General features: G+C 40.8%; 1 protein-coding gene and 2 long non-coding RNA genes across 4 annotated transcripts in view; all 3 read left to right on the top strand.

The window, feature by feature from the left end:
- The window catches only part of LOC309716919 (uncharacterized protein), a 244,022-nt gene extending 232,248 nt beyond the window's left edge, over positions 1 to 11,774 (top strand). The window contains exon 2 of the mRNA XM_082551069.1: positions 11,532 to 11,774. Within this exon, the coding sequence (XP_082407195.1) occupies positions 11,532 to 11,597 (66 nt within the window). The 3' untranslated portion in view covers positions 11,598 to 11,774. The remainder of the gene's footprint in view (positions 1 to 11,531) is intronic.
- Positions 5,108 to 7,800, top strand: LOC309718164. 2 transcript variants are annotated; one of them, XR_014279895.1, is made up of 5 exons: positions 5,108 to 5,605; positions 7,100 to 7,231; positions 7,349 to 7,448; positions 7,567 to 7,626; positions 7,731 to 7,778. It is a non-coding gene; the product is annotated as an uncharacterized lncRNA (long non-coding RNA). The 2 variants fall into 2 exon arrangements; XR_014279894.1 differs by having other exon boundaries at positions 5,122 to 5,605; positions 7,567 to 7,800.
- LOC309716826 lies at positions 9,833 to 11,189 on the top strand. The gene is made up of 3 exons (XR_014279524.1): positions 9,833 to 9,844; positions 10,011 to 10,168; positions 10,541 to 11,189. It is a non-coding gene; the product is annotated as an uncharacterized lncRNA (long non-coding RNA).
- Positions 11,775 to 24,431: the final 12,657 nt, after the last annotated feature.

Here is a 24,431-nt window from a genome sequence, read left to right as displayed (position 1 = left end):
ATTAATTTCTAGTATCAGCTGATGTTTGCTGGAGCCACAGCTGTAAAGCTGCTGGTCATGATGTCGGTTTGGTTATCTGGTGAGAGGGAAACATGAAGATGAAACCAGGAGATGTCCTTACTGGATCATCAGAGCTGAACAGGTGATGGAGAAACAGGTTTACCTTTCAGGTGACATGAATGAGTTGAAGTTATGAACTGTTTCTGAGAGATAATTAACACCAGGATCCTTTTCTAAGTAGCTGACAGCTGGTAACTGTGCAGGGGCGGATCTAGCAAAGTGTTGCCAGGGGGCAGGTAGGGCATTAACAGGGAAAGGGGGGCACAAAGAAATTCTTTCTTATTCTCATTTCAAATGTCTCGCTTTTAATAAATAATTATCTGAATCTTACAACAAACGATTGATAGATTGATGCATATACAGTGGGGCAAGAAAGTATTTAGTCAGCCACCGATTGTGCAAGTTCCCCCACTTAAAATGACGACAGAGGTCAGTAAGTTGCACCAGAGGTACACTTCAACTGTGAGAGACAGAATGTGAAAAAAAAATCCATGAATCCACATGGTAGGATTTGTAAAGAATTTATTCGTAAATTAGGGTGGAAAATAAGTATTTGGTCACCTCAAACAAGGAAAATCTCTGGCTCTCACAGACCTGTAACATCTTCTGTAAGAAGCTTTTCTGTCCCCCACTCGTTACCTGTATGAATGGCACCTGTTTGAACTCATCATCTGTATAAAAGACACCTGTCCACAGCCTCAAACAGTCAGACTCCAAACTCCGCCATGGCCAAGACCAAAGAGCTTTCGAAGGACACCAGGAAAAGTATTGTAGACCTGCACCAGACTGGGAAGAGTGAATCTACAATAGGCAAGCAGCTTGGTGTGAAAAAATCAACTGTGGGAGCAATCATCAGAAAATGGAAGACATACAAGACCACTGATAATCTCCCTCGATCTGGGGCTCCACGCAAGATCTCATCCCGTGAGGTCAAAATGATCATGAGAACGGTGAGCAAAGATCCCAGAACCACACGGGGGGACCTGGTGAATGACCTGCAGAGAGCTGGGACCAAAGTAACAAAGGTCACCATCAGTAACGCACTACAACGGCAAGGAATCAAATCCCGCAGTGCCAGACGTGTTCCGCTGCTGAAGCCAGTGCATGTCCAGGCCCGTCTGAAGTTTGCCAGAGAGCACATGGATGATACAGCAGAGGATTGGGAGAATGTCATGTGGTCAGATGAAACCAAAGTAGAACTTTTTGGTATGAACTCAACTCGTCGTGTTTGGAGGAAGAAGAATACTGAGTTGCATCCCAAGAACACCATACCTACTGTGAAGCATGGGGGTGGAAACATCATGCTATGGGGCTGTTTTTCTGCCAAGGGGACAGGACGACTGATCCGTGTTAAGGACAGAACGAATGGGGCCATGTATCGTGAGATTTTGGGCCAAAACCTCCTTCCATCAGTGTGAACTTTGAAGATGAAACGAGGCTGGGTCTTCCAACATGACAATGATCCAAAACACACCGCCCGGGCAACAAAGGAGTGGCTCAGTAAGAAGCATTTGAAAGTCCTGGAGTGGCCTAGCCAGTCTCCAGACCTCAACCCCATAGAAAATCTGTGGCGGGAGTTGAAAGTCCGTGTTGCTCGGCGACAGCCCCAAAACATCACTGCTCTCGAGAAGATCTGCATGGAGGAATGGGCCAAAATACCAGCTACTGTGTGTGCGAACCTGGTAAAGACCTTGTGGTGGGGCGTGGTCTGCGGGGCCGTGCGGACGCACCTGCACGGCATCCGCAATCACGCCCGCCGTGTTAAAACACGGGGACTTAGGGGTTGGTGGTGGTGTGGTGTGATGTGAATCAAATAAAGTTGGCTCAGAACGTCGCTCCGTGGTCCCGCCGTGCCTTATTCATGCCACATTGGTGCCGAAACCCGGGAGGCGGCATGGCAGGTACCTACCAGAGCCAGGAAAGGAAGGAGCTGGCCGAGAGGGTGGCCGAAATAGCGGCCACCCAGCGGAAGCAGGCGGCGGAGGTGCGTCGCCAACAGGAAGAGCTGCGGAAGGAGAGCGAACGCCACCTGGGGAAGATGGCAGAGCTGGCAGCGCTGCTCTGGGCCTGGGCGCCACCCCCACAAGTGTGTCCCGAGGACAGTGAAGCGGTGGAGGAGCCGTGTGGGTCACCTCAGCAGCCGGAGGTGGTGGACGAGCCACGCGGGGGTCCGAGCCTGCCGGAGGAGGAGGAGCAGCCGGGTGAAGGGCTGCTCCTGCCGGGAGCGGTGGAGGAGCCGCTCCAATCGGAGGCCGAGGACGAGGCGGGCGAGGGTCTACACCTGCCGGAGGCAGAGGAGTCGCTCCACCCAGAGGGGGGTGAGGGGCCGTGCCTGCTGGGGGCGGAGGCGCAGTGCGGGGAGCCGCTCCAAACGGGAGTGGCGGAGGCGGTGGCGGAGCAGCTGTGCGGGGAGACGGAGGTCCCTGCTCCAGGGCAGCCTGTGCAGCCGGAGTTGGAGGCAGAGGAGCGGGACAGCCCCGCTAGGCCGGGGATCGGCGGGCTGGCTAGTCCAGCCTCGCTGCCACCAGTCGATTCTGCGCGCCTGACGTCTGCCCAGCCGCCTGTGTGCAGGAGCGCACGGCCATGCCTGTGGGGCCGTGTCCGCTTGCTACGCGGCCGACCTCCGGACCAGCTTCGCCGTTGCCGCTGGATGCGCGGGCGGCCACCAGAACGGACGCTTCCCCGTCGCTTGGTCAGGGGCTGGGGCGCCGATGTGTAGGGGCCGAGTCTCGCCCCAGTTCGCGGGGGGGGGGAGTAGGTTCGGCCAGATTGCTCCCCGGCCTCAATCGGGCGATGGGGGTATGTGGTGGGGCGTGGTCTGCGGGGCCGTGCGGACGCACCTGCACGGCATCCGCAATCATGCCCGCCGTGTTAAAACACGGGGACTTAGGGGTTGGTGGTGGTGTGGTGTGATGTGAATCAAATAAAGTTGGCTCAGAACGTCGCTCCGTGGTCCCGCCGTGCCTTATTCATGCCACAGACCTATAGTAGTATAGTATAGTGAAAGAGTAGTTGTCAAACAGCTAACAGATCATCTGCAGAGGAATGGTTTATTTGAAGAGTTTCAGTCAGGTTTCAGAGCTCAGCACAGCACAGAAACAGCTTTAGTGAAGGTTACAAATGATCTTCTTATGGCCTCTGACAGTGGACTCATCTCTGTGCTTGTCCTGCTAGACCTCAGTGCAGCGTTCGATACTGTTGATCATAATATCCTATTAGAGCGATTAGAACATGCTGTAGGTATTACAGGTACTGCACTGCAGTGGTTTGTATCATATCTATCTAATAGACTCCAATTCGTGCATGTAAATGGAGAGTCCTCTTCACACACTGAGGTTAATTATGGAGTTCCACAGGGTTCAGTGCTAGGACCAATTCTGTTTACATTATACATGCTTCCCTTAGGCAGCATCATTAGAAGACATAGCATACATTTTCACTGCTATGCAGATGACACCCAGCTCTATCTGTCCATGAAGCCAGATAACACACACCAATTAGTTAAACTGCAGGAATGTCTTAAAGACATAAAGACCTGGATGGCCGCTAACTTTCTGCTTCTTAATTCAGATAAAACTGAGGTTATTGTACTCGGCCCTGAAAATCTTAGAAATATGGTATCTAATCAGATTCTTACTCTGGATGGCATTACCTTGGCCTCCAGTAACGCGGTGAGGAACCTTGGAGTCATTTTTGACCAGGACATGTCCTTCAACGCACATATTAAACAAATATGTAAGACTGCTTTCTTCCATTTGCGCAACATCTCTAAAATTAGAAATATCCTGTCTCAGAGTGACGCTGAAAAACTAGTTCATGCATTTATTACTTCCAGGCTGGACTACTGTAATTCATTATTATCAGGATGTCCAAAAAACTCACTGAAAAGCCTTCAGCTAATCCAAAATGCTGCAGCAAGAGTCCTGACAGGGACTAGAAAGAGAGAGCATATTTCTCCTGTTTTGGCTTCCCTTCATTGGCTTCCTGTTAAATCCAGAATTGAATTCAAAATCCTGCTCCTCACATACAAGGTCTTAAATAATCAGGCCCCATCTTATCTTAATGACCTTGTAGTACCATATCACCCTATTAGAGCGCTCCGCTCTCGCTCTGCAGGCCTACTTGTTGTTCCTAGAGTATTTAAAAGTAGAATGGGAGGGAGAGCCTTCAGTTTTCAGGCCCCTCTTCTGTGGAACCAGCTTCCAGTTTGGATTCGGGAGACAGACACTATCTCTACTTTTAAGATTAGGCTTAAAACTTTCCTTTTTTCTAAAGCATATAGTTAGGGCTGGACCAGGTGACCCTGAATCCTCCCTTTGTTATGCTGCAATAGATGTAGGCTGCCGGGGGATTCCCATGATGCATTGAGTTTTTCCTTTCCAGTCACCTTTCTCACTCACTACACTGTAAAAAAAGTCAGTAAAATATACAGCAAAACACCGTCAAATTCCAACGGTAATGGAGCATAAAACCAAAAACTTCCTTTTACTGTATTAAATAGATTGAATAACCGTTAATTGTGAGACTGGATAAAACTTTGTTTTTTACTGTAATAAAATGTTGAAATTATAAATATTTTCTGTGAAAACAAATAAATATACATACATTTTACAATTACATATTGTAATGTTGAAAATGTCTGAAAAACTTAGATTTTACGGTATTATTTGAGTAAAACTACATCTTTTGGGGTTGTGCACATTGGAATTCACAGTATAAAGCTGTAGATTTTTAAGCAAACAAAAACATTCATTTTTACAGAAACAAGATGTTAAAAAATAGGGTCCACCGTAATAATACAACCAGTACATACCATTAAAAAAAAGCAAATATCAGCAGTGAAAGACAATAAAACTGATAGTATTTTTATTTTTTTTTAAATTCAGATACTGATATACAGATTAAAAGTTAGGCCTGCAGTATATCATTGTTAACCTTCTGATAAAAAAATCAACAGCAAAAGAAGATGTTAAAAATAAAGTTTATGGTTGTGAATAAAATTGATTTCAATAATCTTTTTTAATCATTATTTTAAAACAACTTTATGTTGTTGTGTTTCACGCCATATTATCAGACCACCTTAAGTGGGTCGGCCTTAAATTTTGAATTTGTGTGATCGCTGTTGATTGGTAGCTAAACTGCTGGTAAACTGTGTGTACAGACGTTTTACGTTCGAATTGCAGAGAAAAAAAATCTGGTAGCAACATTGTGCAGTATGAGCGAACCATTTCACCAAAAAAGGGGGAAGCAAGGCAAGACGTGGCTGCAGCGGTCTGCAGACGTGACTTCTGATCAAATTCGAACCTCCTAAAGAAACAAAGAGCGACGTTACATTGTGGGATGACGTCACCTGAAAATGACCAATAGCGTGGCGCGCTGCTGAGCTGTGTGCCAACCGCCCTTTTTTTCATGCAGGAGACTCAAGTTGGCTTCGCTAACGGACACAGTTTTGAACTCGTATATTAGCGCCATTTATTGCTGCTTGGACCACAGCATCTTCGGAATTTGTAGACATCCTGGCAGCTTACAATTAGTTCGAGGTGAGGTGAGTACATGCAACTTCAAGTTATCTCTGTTATAAAAATCCACCAGCCCAGCGTTTATAGATAATTTTAGCAGTTCGTTTTTTATGAGTGAGGTTGTGAATTTAGTTAGCATTTGTGAGTTGAGTTAGCATTACTGTTGCGAGGGAAGCATTGCTCTGGATTAGTTTCTGTATATGGCGTGCTTAATTCGCTAGGGAGGAATTACCAAAGTACATGGAGTTATGTTAACGTGTAATTTCTGTGGTAAGGTAGTTCAGTCATCAAGGGGCTGCGTGCTTCATTGTAAACTGCATCGGAATGAGCCACGTTGTTTCTTTCGGTGTATTGAAGCAGGCTGCAAGCAGACATACACCAGGTATGGCGCGTTTAAGGCTCATTTTTACCGAAGACACTCTGCCCCCACCCATGTCACTGGTGTGGTGGTGGTTTCTTCGTTTACATGTGCAATGGCGATGTGTGAACGTCAGTGTCAGAACTCTAAAGAGTTAATAGCTCATCTGAAGAGCCATATTGTGGAAGGACACGTGGTCACTTGTCCAGTAAGAGGATGCACAAATACCTTTAGAGTTAAATCATCTTTTGCTGCTCACATGTCACGTAAACACAGAGTTTTCAGACAGCAGCATTGGTGATTTATATAGACAGTCTGCATGTCAATCATCATCTGTTCCAACCACATCAGATGACTTTGTACCCTTGATTTCCGAGCCTGCTGCACAGTCTATTACAGATGAAGATAACATGGAAATGCCCCCTGAATTCTGTGATCTTTTTCTGAGAAACGTTTCACTATTCTACTTAAAATTGCAGGGTCAGTTTCTACTGCCTGCTTCAACCATACAGAACATTGTAGAGGAAATGCAGAACATGCATGAGTTGGGACAGACATACAGTTTGGGTAAACTTGCATCACTGTTAAAAGATGACACATCATTATCAGAGGAGGACATCAATAAAGTCTGCGAGTCTGTCAAAAGCTATGATCTTTTTTCTGCATGTCATACCGGGCCATTGAGGACAGTGCACTCCAGAGCTCAGATCTTTAAAAAAGCCTTCAACTATGCGGAACCAAAGAAAATATTTTTAGGGAGAGATGAAAACAGAAAAGATAGGTTTGCCTATTATGTGCCTTTAAGAGAGACTTTGAGATGTCTGCTAGAGTCTGATCTGTGGCAGAAATCAGAAGAGCCCTCTACTGAGCCTCCTGCTGATGTTCTGTGTGACATAAGTGATAGTAAGCTGTTTTAAATAAAATGATTTTTTTGGTCAAAACCCACTGACTTAATTGATTTCTATCCATTAACATCTTACATGAAGTATGGGTACCAAATGGTTCCATTGAAACACAGTGTGCTGTCACAATAATGGTGCTGTTAGTTTGGTACTTACGAAACACTGTATAAAAGTGTAGTATCAAGCAAGATCAGCTTCATATTTTAAGACCAAAGGTACCACTTGGTGTAAATTGACCTTTATTCACATTCTTTTATCAGACATCTTGGAAATGGGGGACATCATAAGGAGTTCCATTACTAAGGTGCTGCCGGACCTGTCTGCCTCAATCCTTGAAATTGTACTGGAGGCACTACAATCATTAGGAGTGGAGACATCTGAGAAACAAACCAGTAAGTATTATGATTTCATTGCACAATAGCCATGAAGGGCTTTCTGTTTTTTCGATTATGCTTTGGCCAAGGTCCAAAAAGTACAATTAATCTATTGTTTGTGATATTGTTTTACAGCACCAAATATGGAAATTTCAAGCCAGGCCAGCATATCGTCTCCATCTGTTTTAAGGTTTAAGGGTGGTGGCACAGCTAAGACCCAAGAGTCTCTTTCAAGGTTAGTAAAGTAAACAGATTCAAGAAGATATTTTACACATTTCTTTGTCGTCTGTCTCTAAATCTTATTTTGTCTTTATTATGATTAAAAAGGTTTGTTTTGTTCCTGCCCTTTTCAGACACTGAATTTGAGCAGAAACCATAAGGATACTCAAAGGACCTGTGACTCTCAGGAAATGGTGAGATTTCAGGTCATAATCTTTTTTTTTTTTCCCATTAAATTAATTTTCCTTTTCCCCTTTACAATATTGCTGTTTTGTTTTTGTAAACGGCATCAAATGAGAGGGACCAATGAAACAGTTTCAAGACAATGGCAGGAAAAACATGCTGAAGATTGAAACAAACCTTGGCTGGAAATTAGGGCTGGGACAACGCGTCGACGTAATCGATTACGTCGACGCAAAAAATACGTCGACGTAAAAAAATCTGCGTCGATGCGTCGTCACTTTCAAAAAAAGACATGGCGGCAGCGAGTAGCGGAATCATGAGTGAGGCAGTTGCAGTCAACTTAAATCACTCCACCCGAACACGCAGTTCTACAGTATGGGGATATTTTAACAGAAAAGGAAGTGATTCAGTCGTTTGCCGGCTTTGTGAGGTGGAAATGGCCTATCATAAAAGCACGACGGCTATGCACCAGCACCTCAAACGACGGCATCCAGGAGCAGCTTCTGCAAAGGACAAACCACCGTAAGTTTTCAACTTTTTTACTAACGCTAGTTTTTACCCGTTAATTCATCCAGACCGCCCCCCCCCCCCCCCCCCCCCCACGTAGACGTACACTCACTCATAGACACAGATAAACACCCAACCTCCGTAAATGCAAAACTCATTTAAGCTGCTGAGCAGTAACATATAGCAGCTGCTGTTGTTATTGTTTTTTTTTTTGTGGCCCATGCTGGCAAAATGAGTCTGAATGCACGCAGGCTGATTATCAGAATCGGCGAAAGACAAAAATGTGAGACAGCGAATTGGCCGCAGGAGAAATGTTAACAAGGATAATGCACCACCTGCTAAACGTAGCCGTCGTGGACACTGTTACAACATTGTTAAAGTGCTTGCAAAAGCAAAATGACAATGAACTCTTGATTTGTCAAATTTAATGTGTTTAATCCTATTTGAATGCTGTTTTAATACATAATGCTTCTCCAGCTTGATCTTATAAGTCAAAGTTATGCCATCTAATGACTAGAAAGCAGTGCACCAGTAAAGGTGCCATCAGCTATGGCTGTTTAAACATTATCTTTTCCAGCCATCATGATTACTGCATATCATATGTTCAACATTGGGGATTATTATTAACCTCTTACTGTTATGCTATGAAAGCACATGGCATAACAGTGTGTGTGTATCTATCTATCTAGCTCAACCAGATCCTTATCAAATTATTTTGATATTATGCTTTCCATATAATTATTTTGTAATTATTCGAATTCATCTGTGTGCTGTGTGTGATTTATGATTTCAGGAATAAACAGAAAAGTCTGGAGGACTACTGTCAGAGAAGAAGTACACCATGCACCCCCCAGGAGGTGGCTGTACTTACTGAGAGCGTCTTATCTATGATTTTAAAAGACAAGAGACCACTTGCTGTGGGTGAGGGATTCAAAGAAATGCTGACCACTTTCCAACCAGGTTACACTCTGCCGTCTAGGCGTCATTTTACAAGCATGATGGAGAGAAAGTATGAAACTTCAGTGGAGAAACTAAGGAATGAACTAAAAAAAGCCACATCCAAAATCTCCCTTACCACTGATGCTTGGACAAGTCTGGTCACAGAGTCCTACTTAGGGGAAACTTGTCATTTCATTATTTGTTCAAAGACGCCATTGCTGCTGTTTGTATATTATTAATTTTTTGCTATGATTTCCTTTGTTATATTTGTTTTGCAAAACATTTAATTTTTTGTTAAAAACAGAAGATTGTAGTACAATGTTATTGTGGATTTTGTTTTGTGAAGGAAGAGCACTTTTTGGCAGAAAGCAAAGTGAATATTACATTTTGTTTGTTTAAAGACACCATTGTTGCTATTTATTTGAAATGTTTTGTTAACTTTTCCTTAATTTTATATATGTTTGCACATTTCATTTCTTGTTAAATGCTATCTCTATTGTATTGATTGTACGACCTCTACAACTTTATTTTGCAATTTTTTTATTTTTTATTAAAAGGTCTTCAAATGAATAGATTTGTGTTTTTCATTTATATACATAAATTAATAAATGTGAAATTGTTATACAAGTCAAATAATGGGGAAAAAATCGTTAATCAAATCGAATCGAAATCGAATCGGATTGAAAAATGAATCGTTAGATTAATCGATGCATCGAAAAATTAATCGCTAGATTCATCGATTAGGAAAATAATCGTTTTGCCCAGCCCTACTGGAAATATTTGGTATGTGTTTTACCGTAAATCAAATTGTTGAAAAACATTCAGCTACACTGCAACACAGGGAAACTTGATTTGCACTTATTTTGTTACTTTAATTTCTTGTCTCATTATTTTTGTCAGTTATTATTGTTTATGGTGTATGCCCTTCTTGTTTTCTTTCTGAATGCAGAAGGTATCTAGCCAGTCCACAATGAAAGCTTCGTTGCACCCCATGAGTCTTCTGGCAGAAATGATGGCGGCTGTATTCTTTGGTTTCCCTAAACATCACACCCTGCCTGTTTATACGAGGCTCTTCAATTAAGTCTGCACCCAAAGATTCAATGAGAGGTAAGCAGTGGTATTATTCAAGTTTTGCTAAAGAAAGATGGACAGGAGACACTAATCTTAATCAGCCGAGCTCAGGTTCATGTCCAGGTGAGCAGTTTCATACGCTATAAAATGTAAATCACGGTCAATCTCAAAAACGGCTCGTTTGTCGTAATTATGCTTTTAGATATATGTTTGTCTCGTTTACAGTAAAAAAAAACAACAAAAAAAACAGCCCAGGTTGCATTTTGACAATAGCTATCCTTTAAGAACTGTATATTTTACACTTAAGAAATCATTTATCATTAGATCTGTTTTTGGCAGCACGTTTTGTTCATTTCTGTGCATTTTGCTGAAGCACTGATCAAACTTTGTCCATTTTTTTTGCTGCAGAGGGGATCCTGCCACTCCAAAGTGAACTCCTGATGGACATTGAAGTACTCCTGCAGAGCTTGTATCTTCAACACCATGCGCATTAGAAACTCCACCGAGTCCTTTCCTTCACCAAGGCAGGACCCAGTGACTCATTACTGTTGATAGGTCAGGGGCAGGTAATATTTTGTTTCATGTTTATTCATTCCTCCATGGATTACCAGCCATATATATGGACACATGCTGTATTCTCAAGATCTATGCTGTTTTGTAGGAATAGAGAAAATGATATGTTTAGTCTGTTTTCAAATGGTATGTCAAATTTTCTCATTGTTTATCAGTAATATTCTCTACCTTGGTTGTATATGAGCATCTTTAGATTTTTCTATATTTAGCGGTTGCAAATGTAAAATGTACGGTAAACCATTTATGTTCCTCATATTGTACTGTATTTTTAGCGGTAAAATACCGGCAGCTGTGGTTGCCAGGAATTTACCGTAAAATGTATCTGGTCAAAATAAAATGCTGTAATTTGTTATACAATTTCACTGTGTTTTTTACTGTCAAAGGTTTTAATAAGGTTTAACATATTTCTGTTATTTTTACAGTTATTTACAATAATAGGGTCTATCCTATTACTGTTAAATTAACAACAAATTACTGTAAATATTATTATATTATAACTTTTTTTTTTACTGCAAATATCCGTAAAAAGCTATGGAAAGTTGCATTTTTTACATTAAATTGCTGTATAATTGACAAATATATTTGTTTTTTTTCTATCATGATTTTGGTAAAATAATACGTTGTCTACCTTAAAAATTAGGGTTACAAAACCAGTATACCGTATTGTCTTTTACAGATTCCACATTTTTTACACGGTATATTCCTGGCAACCACAGCTGCCGGTATTTTACCGTAAATTTGACAGATTTTTTTTTACAGTGTATGTATTAATAGACCTCTCTGCATTGAATCATATCTGTTATTAACCTCTGTCTCTCTTCCACAGCATGTCTTTATCCTGTCTTCCTTCTCTCACCCCAACCGGTCGCAGCAGATGGCCGCCCCTCCCTGAGCCTGGTTCTGCCGGAGGTTTCTTCCTGTTAAAAGGGAGTTTTTCCTTCCCACTGTCGCCAAAGTGCTTGCTCATAGGGGGTCATATGATTGTTGGGTTTTTCTCTGTATCTATGAAGCGCCTTGAGGCGACTTTTGTTGTGATTTGGCGCTATATAAATAAAATTGAATTGAATTGAATAGTAAACGTTTGACCTCTGTTATTGCCAACAAAGGTTATGTTACAAAGTATTGAGTTGTATTTTTGTTATTGACCAAATACTTATTTTCCACCCTGATTTACGAATAAATGATTTTTTTTTGTCCCAGTCCAGCCCTGTATGCAGCTCATCTGCAGTCGTCTGTTTCCTACATCTTACTATTCAGAAGGCAGAATTTCCGAGTTCTGAGTACAATCGAAAGCACCACGACTGCGGTTTTTGTGTTGGATGTAAAAGGCGCACATGACGCTGTGACGTAGGCTAGAATCATGGCAGCAGTCAATGACGGTCCAGGCGTGGGATTTCTCTCGTGGAAATGTGCACATTATCTTTTCCTTTCTATTGGTAGGTGGCACAGTGCACTGTGGCAAGTAAGCAAGCTAGAAGACTGGCAAAGTTATGGAAGAAACACATTAACAAGAGAATTGTGAGTAAAACCAAAGTTACTTTCCCCAGTAACTAGTTACTTTGAAAGTAACGAGTAACTTGAAGTAACTGAGTTACTTTTGATAGAAGTAACTAGTAATGTAACTAAGTTACTAATTTAAAGTAACTTTCCCAACACTGGTGCTGGTGAGTGTCAGAGGTCATCTATATTATAATCCAAACACCTCACATTCCCCCATGATGATTGCTAAACCTTGCTAAACCTCTGAAAACACATAGTTCCCTTTGTACCCGCTCCAAGGATTACTGGCCTGTCTCTAGGCAGTGGAACTGTAAGCGAAGCTGAACATTCTTCATTGCCGAAAGTGTAATGCAAAGAAAAACCAACCAACCAAAACTTGTAAAACTTGACTTTACATCACAAAACATAACTGTTTCGCAATTGCATAATAGAAAAAATAGTTTTATCTAGGAAAAGAAAGAGAAAAAACGGACAGAAGCTGCAGCAGCAGGCTGCCAAGAAGAAAAACGAGTATGGTAAGGGTTTGGCACTTATTTGTGCCAGTTAAGCAGCACTCACTCTGGGGGAATCAGTGGGTACAGACGTCAACTTTAACATATGTGAAATGACCAGAATACCTCAAAGTTAACAGCAATACACCTGTCAAGTTTGACTGGATAAACAGTTGATGAAGGCAGAAGAAGAACAGATGGACAAATTATCAGATGCTCACACAGACATGATAGGCTGCTACCTCTCTAACCAGACGCTTCATATGTTGTTTCAAGTTTGAATGAATGTAAATAACCATAAAAAATATAATGAGAAATAAAGTCATACCCATCTGTTTTGGAACGGAAGAGCATTACCATGCTATATTTCCATTTGTGTAGAGACACTGGTAACTGATCCCTTAATTACAACAACAACAACAAAAAAAGTGTCTGTCCATTACATACAACGACAGTTCAACAATTGCAATGCATTTTGGGTAGTCATCATATTGTTGTTCACGAAAAACCAAAATCAAAGACGGACCACAGCACTGAGATCTCCCAAGTGATCCCTGAGTGGATCAGCAGCACGTAGAGCCAAACGCAGAGAAGCTAAACAGCGATGTAGGGAATTTTATTGGGAGGAGTAGATCCGTATGATCGCTAAGAATGGTCACTTTAATTTTAGCAGCCAGTTACCGTATTTCTCAAAACATGTTGTGGTGAGCACTTACACATCAAACAAGTTAAGATTTATTACTCGCTTCAAGTCGATATTCATGCACGTGGCATATTTTTACATCTCATAACATGGCATTAATATTACATTGTGATATTATCCTTACATCTTCTTGTTGTCCTTCTAGGACTGTGACTCTTAATAAGAAAAGTCATTTGTCTTTTATTAAAGTATAATATTTCATTACTTTGTGTTCTGATGTGTCTGTGAAGGTTCTCAGTCATCCAGGTCATCGTATGCTAAGGAGCTTGGAAAGAAAAGCATCTTTTCTTGAAGGCGTTTCACCTCTCATCCAAGAAGCTTCTTCAGTTCTAAGAGCAATTGTTGGAGAATCCAAGATTTTAAGCCCTATGGGAGTGTTCGCAAGAAGGTCATGGATCCACTATTGATCCTCTACCTAATCACACGAGCCAATGTGTGAAAATGGGTGTGGGTCACAATCAGCCAAGGTTTTGGGTGAACCCACTGTGAAACCTAGCCCCACCCTATCATGTGATTTATTGAGGTCAAATGGCCCAGGATGTGAGTGGGAGTTAAGGCGTCTGAGTAGGGATCTCAAAACTGGATTATAGATGGCAGACAGTTGGTGTTGTAAGCCCCGCCCTCTGTTCAGAGATGGTCGTTCACAGTGGACATAGATGGCTTCTTTCACTCCTCTTTCAAACCATCCGTCTTCTCTGTTCAAAATGTGAACATTGGGACTCTCCACCAATTACAACTGAAGAAGCTTCTCGGATGAGACCTGACACGTCTTCAAGAAAGCTTAAAGAAGTCCAAATGATTTTCTTTCCAAGCTCCTTATACTTTGTGTTCTAATGCATCAGCAGATGCAGGAACTTGAATTCTCTTTGTCCTGTGTTACCGGTCAGAGGTTTTAACCAGCCACAATCACACAAGCTGGTTTCCTAAGACAAAAGCATAAAGAATTCCTTCAATTCTAATTATACTGCCACGTAGCTACAGCCAAGCAACCTGCCCCAGGTGTTTAGCTTAGCAACAGGCTTACAACACGTGACATTTGCATGTGTTATGCATATGAGAATGACAATTCCATGATGTTATGATTCCGAGCTCTGTGAAAACCTCAGCAGGTCTTCAGCGTATTATGAGGGTAATTCCAGTTATAAACTGAGTCTATAGTGACTACTTCTTCAAACATATGCTTCCTCCCTCCCTGCAGCATCCTCTCAGAAAGCAGCATTTGTGATTTGTGTTTGCTGTGCAGCTATATTAGAAACTCCCTTTAGTCTCACTCAAATTAATATTGGTTTTTTTGTATGGATGAGAATGTGTCCTTCTTTCTTCATTAACCTTTGGTTTTAGGTTTCCTTTTTTTAAGTTGGTCATGTGATTACTGTGAGACTGAGCCTGGGAGCTGAAAGCTGCAGTCATCCAAATCAAACAGCCCCATCACCTCTAGGGCTTCCTCTTTCCTTGTAACCACCAGAGGGCACCAGTGGTCTTTTCTTCCACAGCAGCAGAAATAACCTGTGAAAAGGTGTGTGTGTGTTTACACGTGTGCAAGTTTACATGTACTGTATGCATCATATGTTTAGTCAGACTGTTTGGAAATTCTGTTATTATGTAACAGCCAGTGCGCCCTGAAAGAGTCCAGTATGGGGAAGCAGACATCTGTGTGAGTCTGGTGTCGAAGTGTGTCTGTCGCAGTCACAGACACACCAGCTGGAATTCCAACCAGCTAATCTGGAAATTCAGAGATTAACAAGAATTGCTGCTTATTATGTGATCATTTGGACCTATTAATGTCACATACAGTCATCAGATTTGTTTGATTCATTTATATGCTAGAATATTTGTAATATGGCAGACTTCAGAACTGTATGTTGTCTAATAGTTTTGGGAATAATGCTTACTTTTGGAGCTCCTCTCACAGTAACCTGGGTTAAAGTGGGTGTTTTCAAACAGGCAGATCATAAAGTCATGTTATAATGATAAAATATTTCATATATGGGTTAAACCTCGTCAGATGGGCATTCTGTGTTATTGGCTAATGAGTAACTCTAAGGGCTTAAAATTCATGTATTAACATGGCAAGGTCATGTATGTACTGTGTGAGTCACAGCTGAAGTCTAGAGAACACATGCACACCTCAAGATCTCCATCTTGTCATAGAAGGTAATCTAAATTCATAAATTCTGACTTTGATTTGCAGAGGCAACATTTCAACATGTAGAAAAGAGACTGACAGTCTTATCATCACAGGAATATGAGAACTATTGTACAGTGCGCTGCTGCTGCTTAGCAACTATATCACTCCCTCGGTGTATATTTAGAGCAGACATGGGCGAAATATGGCCTGAATTCTTGAACCACCCTGTGGACCATCTCAATCTGGCCCCGAACGCCGTAAAAGGAAAACAGTGTATGTTTGTTGATGTTTGATGTATTAGAACACATGAGTACCAACAGCTCTCTCTCATTGTCCCACACAAACAGGCGCTTATTTCCTCTCAGATAACTTTTTAAATAGTTTGATGCCTCATAGCAGCTCCACCATTTAAAATTTTAATTAATCTTCAAGGCCCAAGAAGACCATGAGAAATACGACAGAAAAACAAACACTAAATTTCATTACATTATGAATACGCCTGAGAATGGTAGAAATGTTTGATTTGTAGTAGAAAACCTCTGGACCAATAGGCTGGGTTTAGTCTGTACTTGTCATGTTAAGCTGGTAACACAACATGTACTTTAACTTGGGTACAGTTCTAAACTTAGAACAAGAGGGACATTTCATGAAAGACTTTCTCCTTGGAAATTTGGTCATACACAGGATTTTTTTTCTTCTTCCCATAATGAAAAGAGTCAAGCATCACAGGTTATAATTGGCAGAGTTGGTGCAGATACAAAGTGGATTTTGATTTCTGAAACCTGGTATATTGGCCGCTTCCCCGATTTTTGTCAGTAACATCTGCAAAACAGTGCAGTTGAAAGGAGCAGTCTCGGCCTTTGTGGATAACAGACATCTGTGAAAATGTTTATACCACTCTATCAATAACTGTATGGACAGAATTTATAGGCACAGCCAAACGACAGCATGTCTGTCGGTGCTGTTTGTTTCATCAAATGATGCTTTCTGAGAATAAGCTACTTAACCCTGCTATGGATCTCAGCTGTAAGGACCCAGAGGGCCATCTCTGGGTTGGGACTGTTGCTTCCTCATTTGATGGAGCTGACGTGTCCCTGTGTAATCAATATCGAAAAATCATGATATTTTTTTCATATCAGTCGATATTAATATAAATCAAATCCCTCTCTCTGTCAAGCTCCCAACTCTTTAGTGAAGAAGTGTAGGTTAAGTTTGATTTAAATTTTAAATATTTTCCGTCTAAAGTTGAATATGATAAAATGTATAATAGGACTACAACCACATTTCAAATAAATAATATAAGTTTATATGAGAAACCAAAAACTTATTTCTGACCAGTTCAAAGCTTCAAGTGTTACAGGACACAAAACATGTTTTTTTTAAATAAATGAAGCAGATATTAATACAAGATAAATTAAAAAACAAACACACTACACTGTCTCATTTTATTCGTATAGATTCAAACCCCCAAACATTTATTTCCTCCTCTTATTTTCTCTGTTACTTTTATGTGTTTATTTATTAATTTCTATTTGCCTTATTTCAGTTTTTACATGTAAATGTAGTATAAATGAAATGTAGTATAGTAAGACACTGTCTAAGTTGACAGGCGGGGAGGAACCCTACAATACTGTATATCTATAATATCTATAATATAAAGCTCCTTGAGGAGACTGTTGTTATGATTTGGTGTTGTATAAATAAAATAAAATTGAACTGAATAGAAAAGAGGAGAAAATATAAAAAGATAGAGCGCAAATACATATACAGAGATACATACAGCCACAGTCTTCTTGTGGTGTGTGTGTGTGTGCGTGCGTGTGTACATGAGTGTCTATGTATGTGTCTTTGTCACGAAATGTGCTTGAAAATAATGGTGGGAAGCTGCAATAAAGCCCGTCCCCAGGAGCCAGAGGCAGAAAGACATAGATCCAGGAGATCTGGGCCATTCGCAGCGATCAAGAGTACCGAAGACCTGAGGCCACACATCTCTGTGATATGTGCACGTTCATCCCAGCAGGAGAAGGAGGGAGGTCTGAGATGGGGCGCCACGGCCCAAGGGTGAATGTCGTAGAGAACCAGAGGCAAAGGCCGGTCGACCCCGCCAGAGGCCCCAGGCACCCAAGAAGCACCCGGCAGAGCCCCCCCACCTGAAACAGAAGCAGTCCAACCCCCCTCTGACCATTGCCACCAAGGGAGCAGGTCAACAACCTCACCAGAACATCCATCCATATGCCCGGAGCCAACAAGTACCTGCAACCCAGGGAGGGGCAGCAGCATCCAGCAGGGAGCAGTAGTGAGACTCATTTATGGATCAGATGTGCGATTTGACCATAAATGCGATGCAGTAGTTACGTATGACGCTGCTGTTTCGCTGTCTCTGCCCTCCATGTCTAGCTGGGAAAGTGAAATCTTAGAGAAATGTTTATGGCCAGGGAGTTAGTCACAAAGTTAGGTTATTTGTGGAAAGATGAGAGTATGCTGCTCTGCTTCTTTGTCAAACTTTAAGTGTCTCCACATTAGCAAATTTCTCTGACCTTCTTTTCAGAAGCATCCTCATTTTTGAGCCCTGGACTGAGTCATTTAGGGTGTCTCGAGCTTTGTTTCACACTTTCTCTTCTCAATCTTGCCTTTTATCTCACTCACACTCCTAACAAACTGGTGTGACCAGCTGCAGTAGCCCAAATATTAGCACCCTGTACTCCTGCTGGATACTTTTATGCTGTATGTATCAGCCTAAATGGACATCACTCTAACACCCAAACACATAACTGGTTCAGTGCAGTGTTAGATTCCTGGTTTACTTGGTATTTATGTTGTTTCTTATTTTTGTACTACTTAGTGAATTTAGTCTTGTTCTTGGTTCCCAGTTGCCTTAGTTTTATTCCTCCCTGTGTGTTCCTCTTTTACTCATGCCACTCATGTTTTTCTCATCTAGTTTCCCTTCCTGTTTTCTTTGTCTCGTTCTTGTTGTTGTTTCGTTCTTTTGTGAGTCAGTCTCCTCTAACTGTTGTTTACCCCTCTCTTATTTTTGTCATGTCCCCATATCTGGGTCATCTCGGTGTCTTGCTTCCATGGTTGTCTGGGTTACTTCCTGTTTTACCTGGTTAGGTCCTTGCACGTTCAGTTTTACTTCTCCTGTCTCATTCGTTAGATTCTGTTCAGCTGTGTTCTCCACCTGTTGCCTGTTCCTTTGTTATCTTGTGTGTGTGTATATTATCTCCATCTCCTTTTGTTCTTTGTCACAATCTCTCTTATGAGTTTAAACAATAAAGCTGTAGTGCTGCGCACTTCCTACAGTCTGGAGACTTGCATTTGGGTCCTCACCTGTCAATCACGTAGCACAAGTTATGACAGTTTTCACTGTCATTGGCCTTCTGTGTTGTTTGTCAAAACATGGGGGGAATGAATCCTATGAAATTTGTATTGGTGATGTTTCATATTTCCGTAAAGTTAAAATTGTTTCACAATAATAATTTTTATAATTTTATCACTCAACCCTGTGATTGTTTTTTCTTCACCAGGGCAGAGTGGAGTAGGACACTGACAAACAGAATGATGTCTGTACTCATTTGTTGAGCTACCGGTGGACTCATGAGCTGTGGGTAGTGAGTAAAAGTGTCATGCTCCTTCAGCCCTCCTGTGCTGGCTTGCTCCTTTCTATCTTTTCTCTTTATTGCTCTCTCTGTCCATCTGTCTGAGTGTTGGTGTGTGTGTAAACCAAACCCTGTGTTTCAGGAGTGGGTCCTTCTCTGTTCTCCCGCCTTTGGATTCTGCATACCTGGAAGTAACAAATTTACCTGTCGGTAACTCTCAGTCTCCTACTTAAGAGGAAGGAAGCCCTTTAGTTGACGCCCGATCATTGCTTAGAACGAGCATGATGCTTTGTTTTATTTTTCTTTTACCTTCTTTTCTCATCTTCATCAAACCTGGAAGTGGAGACTAAATGAGTTGAACAGGGACAGAGTCTTGAGAGAAGATTACTCTGTGGATGTGTCTGTTGGAGTCCAGGCCCTTACTAAATGGACATCCTGTACATTGATTGCAATTTGGACCACTAGTTATGACAGAACACATTTTTTGATGCATGTGACATCAAAAATGAGCTTCCACCAAACAGTGTCTAAAGATCAGTTGCATTTAGGCTTTTTTTTTCAATCTGACTAAAGATAAGCACAGATAGTATCTGCTTGTAACAGTAACTTGTCTAAGAGTCTACAAGAGTAGCAGAATTTCATCATGCCAGTCAATAAGTTTTTTCTATGGGCAGAAATCTGTGCCACCAGAAACTGAATTTGAATAAGTTAAATTTGAATTTGAATTGCTCGGATTGAATCTGAATTGTAACTTGAATAAATGCTTTTACAAACTGAATATGAATTAGCCTAATTTGAAATTCAATTTATTGGTTTGAAAATGATCATCACTAAATTGAAATTGAATTTTATATTTTGAAAATGAATTCATTTGCTTTGAAACTGTGTTTTATCCTTTAAAAATTTAGCTCTCAAATAATTTCAGATTCACTTCTCACCATTCAGTTTCAGTTCCAAAATTCAGTTTTTTGGGACTTACATCCGGTTCAGGTTCAAGAGTAATCGAGCGCAGATTAATAGAACTACGTTTTACTAGCGGACTGAAAGTGAAGAAACTCTCAGGTTGGTAATAAATGTATTACATGTATAAGAACAAGCGTCGTGTTAACAAATGATAGCCGTACAGTAACTTTAGCTGGTAGCTAAAAACGCTAATTTAGCGTAGTTTGCCCTGGATTCAGCTTTGACAAACAAATATGATCGACTGTTTCTAGTAGAATTCCAAAGTTGTCATCTTGGACCCTCTCAGAGCCCTGTATGCTTGCAGAGAGAAACAGTAGAGAAACATGCAAAACGATGTCCAAACCTTTGTGTTTTAGCTTTATTTATGTCTTACACAGTATCCCAACTCTTTAGCTAACTTAATAACTTTAGCTAAAGTGAATAGTTAGTGTAATTCATTAGTGCAGCATTACTGGATCACCTCTTTTTGAAGTGATATGATATGTGACTATCACTGTGTTTAAATACCATAATAATTCTTAGGGTACTGAGTGCATGCTTAATTAGTTGGGGTTTTTTAAAGCATACTGCTCCATTGCTATGTTTGACAGGCTGAAGTTGTCGGGTCACCTCCTAAATCGACCATCTTTTACAGGTGTTTTGTGCCAGAAATGGAGTGTCCACTGAAGACTGAAGATACTGAATCTCTACGCCTTGCCATCGATCCCTCTTGTGCCTTCATCTAGACAAGAGACATTAACTTAACCACTCGCACATGCTCTGTACCTACATCACCTTCCCTGACAGTCGTAGCTTGGCTCATCTGAGGGTGAAATTATAAGAATGTGTTATTTTGCAAAGTGCTCTCTAGGGTTCCTAAATAAAATATGGCATTGAGGTCATTTCTTTTGAATTAATCCCTTCTTCTGAAATATAAGAACCTCTCCTGGTTTTAATGGCACTTTGGATTTCCTTACTTTCTGTTCCACTCCCAACCCCAAGTAGATGCTGACAAGCTGACACAGTAACATGGAAGAGGGAAAGAAGCTGGAAAGGACTACTACAAATAAATCTAATGCCTAACAATGAAAAATGTAAAATAAGAACAATAATAATAATAATAAAGATAAAAGATGAAGTAACAAGTTTTTAGTTTCTTGTTTATTCCAAATTATCATCCAGATGTCTGTGACATGTGACGACAAACACCATAATGGAAGGCCTTTGTCATCACATGCTTAAACTCATATTTTTGCATATGCTGAACAGGTAGCCAGACATGCTGTAACTGTGGGGTAGAAAACTGTATGAACATTGAATTTCAAATTAGGCTCATTCATATTCAGTTTTTAAAAGCATTTATTCAAGTTAAAATTCAGATTCAATCCGAACAATTCAAATTCGAATTTAACTTATTCAAATTCAGTTTCTGATGGCACAGATTTCTGCCCATACTTTTCACCTGTTTCCACTATTTTGTGTGACTTCTCATTTCCTCAAACCTCTACAGCGGACCTGGAGAGTGGAGAGTTAGCATGACCCATAGAGGCTGGAACAATACATTAATGTGAAATGAATAATTGAACAAACAACTGTGTTTGGGATAAAAAAGTGAAAAGGGAACAATGTCTCATGATGGACACCACTGGGACCTTTTTTAATATATAACCAACAATAATTATTCTGTTCATAGAATCATGTTAATAGAAAATGTAAGTTAACATTGATTTTCCTTCTAACTGTATTTGCTGCTGCACATCAGATACACTTTAACTGCATACATTTAAAACCAATATGTCTGAAATGTGTCCTGAATTCTAAATGTTTGCTACATTTTACATCGTAACTATACCACTCCTTCACTTTGTATTTAATAAGTGCACAGGTCAGTACAGTATAACAGACTTCAGGTTACTCCCACGTGAACGAAGTAAATGTTTTCTTTCCAAGTTGAAAGCTAAATTGTAGGCTTCCACACGCCACATGTGTGGCGACTGTTCCTGCTTCTGGATTGATTTTGCTATCAGAAGCTGGCAGAACTTAATGACTCTCTGAGGCTGTCCTGTTGGCGATTTGCGGTTCGAGCTGGTGTCACAGGAAACTTGGTTGGCTGGATCTCCTGTGGTATTATCAGGTCTAGATGCCAGCTCATCTCTATATCTGGATCTTACAGTCCCGGGTGCCTCTGAGGCTTTCAACCCTTATCACAGCGAAATACATTAAAGACAAGATTAAAATGAGAGAGAAGACTACAGGACATTTTGAAAAGACTTAGTCAGGGATCTACAGCCACATCACAGATGTCTGTAATGGCTGATGGGATTTGAAATATCTGAATCACGCAGAAAGATGAGGATTCTTTTTCAAAAAGAATAGCATGCCATTCTTATTCCAAATGCACAAAATAAGGCTTTGACCATAAAATGGTTGTTGTTGTGAAAGAACACATTTTAAATCACACACCTTTTTCCTGAACCTAACCAAACAGAGTGACTGAAACAACTCAGCAAGTGGCAAATAAAAGAAAACAGAAACCACAAAAGTACAAATGTGACACAAACCACATTCTCCAGGCTGATCAACCTGTGACTTATTCCACTGTCGGCACTCACACCCCACCAAAGTTTCTAAAAATGGACCGTTAACTCTCTGTGGTGGACACTGCTTTACCCGTGAATCAGTGCAAGACCTAATAAACTGATTGAGTATCATTCTCAGGGCCACATTTGCTAAACGCTCAATGCACAAATAGTGCTGATCGATGTGGTGAGTTTTACAGGTGACTTACAAAAGTACAAAATACTGGTGTAGTCAGATCATTTCAATATGACATACTCAGTCTTACAAGAGCAGCGCGATTTTGCCTAAGGTCGCAAACTACGAGTGTATGAATACCACCATAAATCCAAGTAGCACCACAGTTATGAAGCATACTAAAAACCATGTGTGCTGTCCGTGGTCCTGAAATTACAATGGGTTCATTTTATTAAGGGAAATATGTTAAGTTTATTTATTTATTTATTTAATTGCAAACAGCATCTTCAAACTATCAAACCAATGCAAAAGAAAAAAGGAGAAATGGGCTGCCTGACGTCCATCCAAGGTCTGACTATTTTCAGGACAGGGTCCAAGTCAGCAGCATCATTTGGCCTTTCTTTCCATTTTACTTTTAACCCCACAGCCCAGGCTCTGAAACTCATTTTAGTTGGAGGTTCTAGCTCATCTCTAAATACACTGAGCAAATTTAGAATTAGGTGGCTCGGTAATCTGTTTATTTTTATCACCTCTTGGTCTGACAATCCAAATAAATTGACACAAGTGTCTGTTTGCTCTTAAATCTCTGTGATGCCTCATCCATGCAGCGATACTGTAACTGGCGCCATATAAAGCGCAAAAAAATAAGACATGCCTTTTTTCTGCGTGAAATTTCAATGCGATTAAGAATTTATTCTGCGTCGCAAATGTTCGTAAATCAGATTGCACACTTGATTGAAATATTCTCCTCCATAAATTTTGTGCCTTGAAAAAGGAACTCCCAGAAAGAATCTCTGAGTCTGGCACCTCTTACACATGATCTTGTCACTGTGATCTCTCTCTTTTTTGAAATCCAGTGTGCAGTGGAGCAACACGCTCGCAAATCTGGTCCTAAATGTTCAAACAGATGGACAAGTGTCTGAGTACAGGGTAGTTAGAATAAAATACTATGTGATAAATCTAACCCCATAGCAGGAGTGAATGTGCAACATATGCAGACAATTTAGGGAAGAAGTGTATTTACAGCAGCCCGTGCTGTGCAGACCTCTGATGTTATTTGTTGGGCTTATCTGTCCTTTTGAACCTAGCACAGCACTGAGACATTTCTATGCATTTCACATTTTGCAAGGTTTGTTAACTTTTAGTGTTTTGCTAAAAGAGCTTTTTAATCTTCATCTTTACCAGTTAAATTATTGCTGCAATGCTGAATTCACTGTGCTGGTTGAATGTTATTGCACCTGGCTTTATTTCTCTTTCAAGAAATGAAATAGTGACAATATACTGACTTGGCATCCAATGATGAACCAACAACCTTATAGCTCTGGGTAGTGGTAGCTCAAGAACTACAACGGGTCACCTACCAAGCAGTGGGGGTTGAACACCTTGTGCTGCTGGTAACAAAGTGCCAAAAGATACAATTTAAAACTGGTTCTTTTTTAGTTTTTAGTTTTGTGTAGTGACAACAGTAGTTCATACTCTGGGTTAAGCGCCTTTTTATTCTTGAACGATTCACAGATCAGAATTAGGTGGTTAACAAACAAAGTCAATATTTCTCTGTAAATGCTCAGGTACAAGGACTAGACTGAAAATCTGTGAAAAAGCACCAACGAAT

This window comes from Aulonocara stuartgranti, assembly GCF_965226115.1.
Source record: "Aulonocara stuartgranti genome assembly, chromosome: 11".
Classification (NCBI taxonomy): domain Eukaryota; kingdom Metazoa; phylum Chordata; class Actinopteri; order Cichliformes; family Cichlidae; genus Aulonocara; species Aulonocara stuartgranti.
The sequence above is the reverse complement of the archived record's forward strand: the minus strand, read 5'-3'. Positions and strand labels throughout refer to the sequence as shown.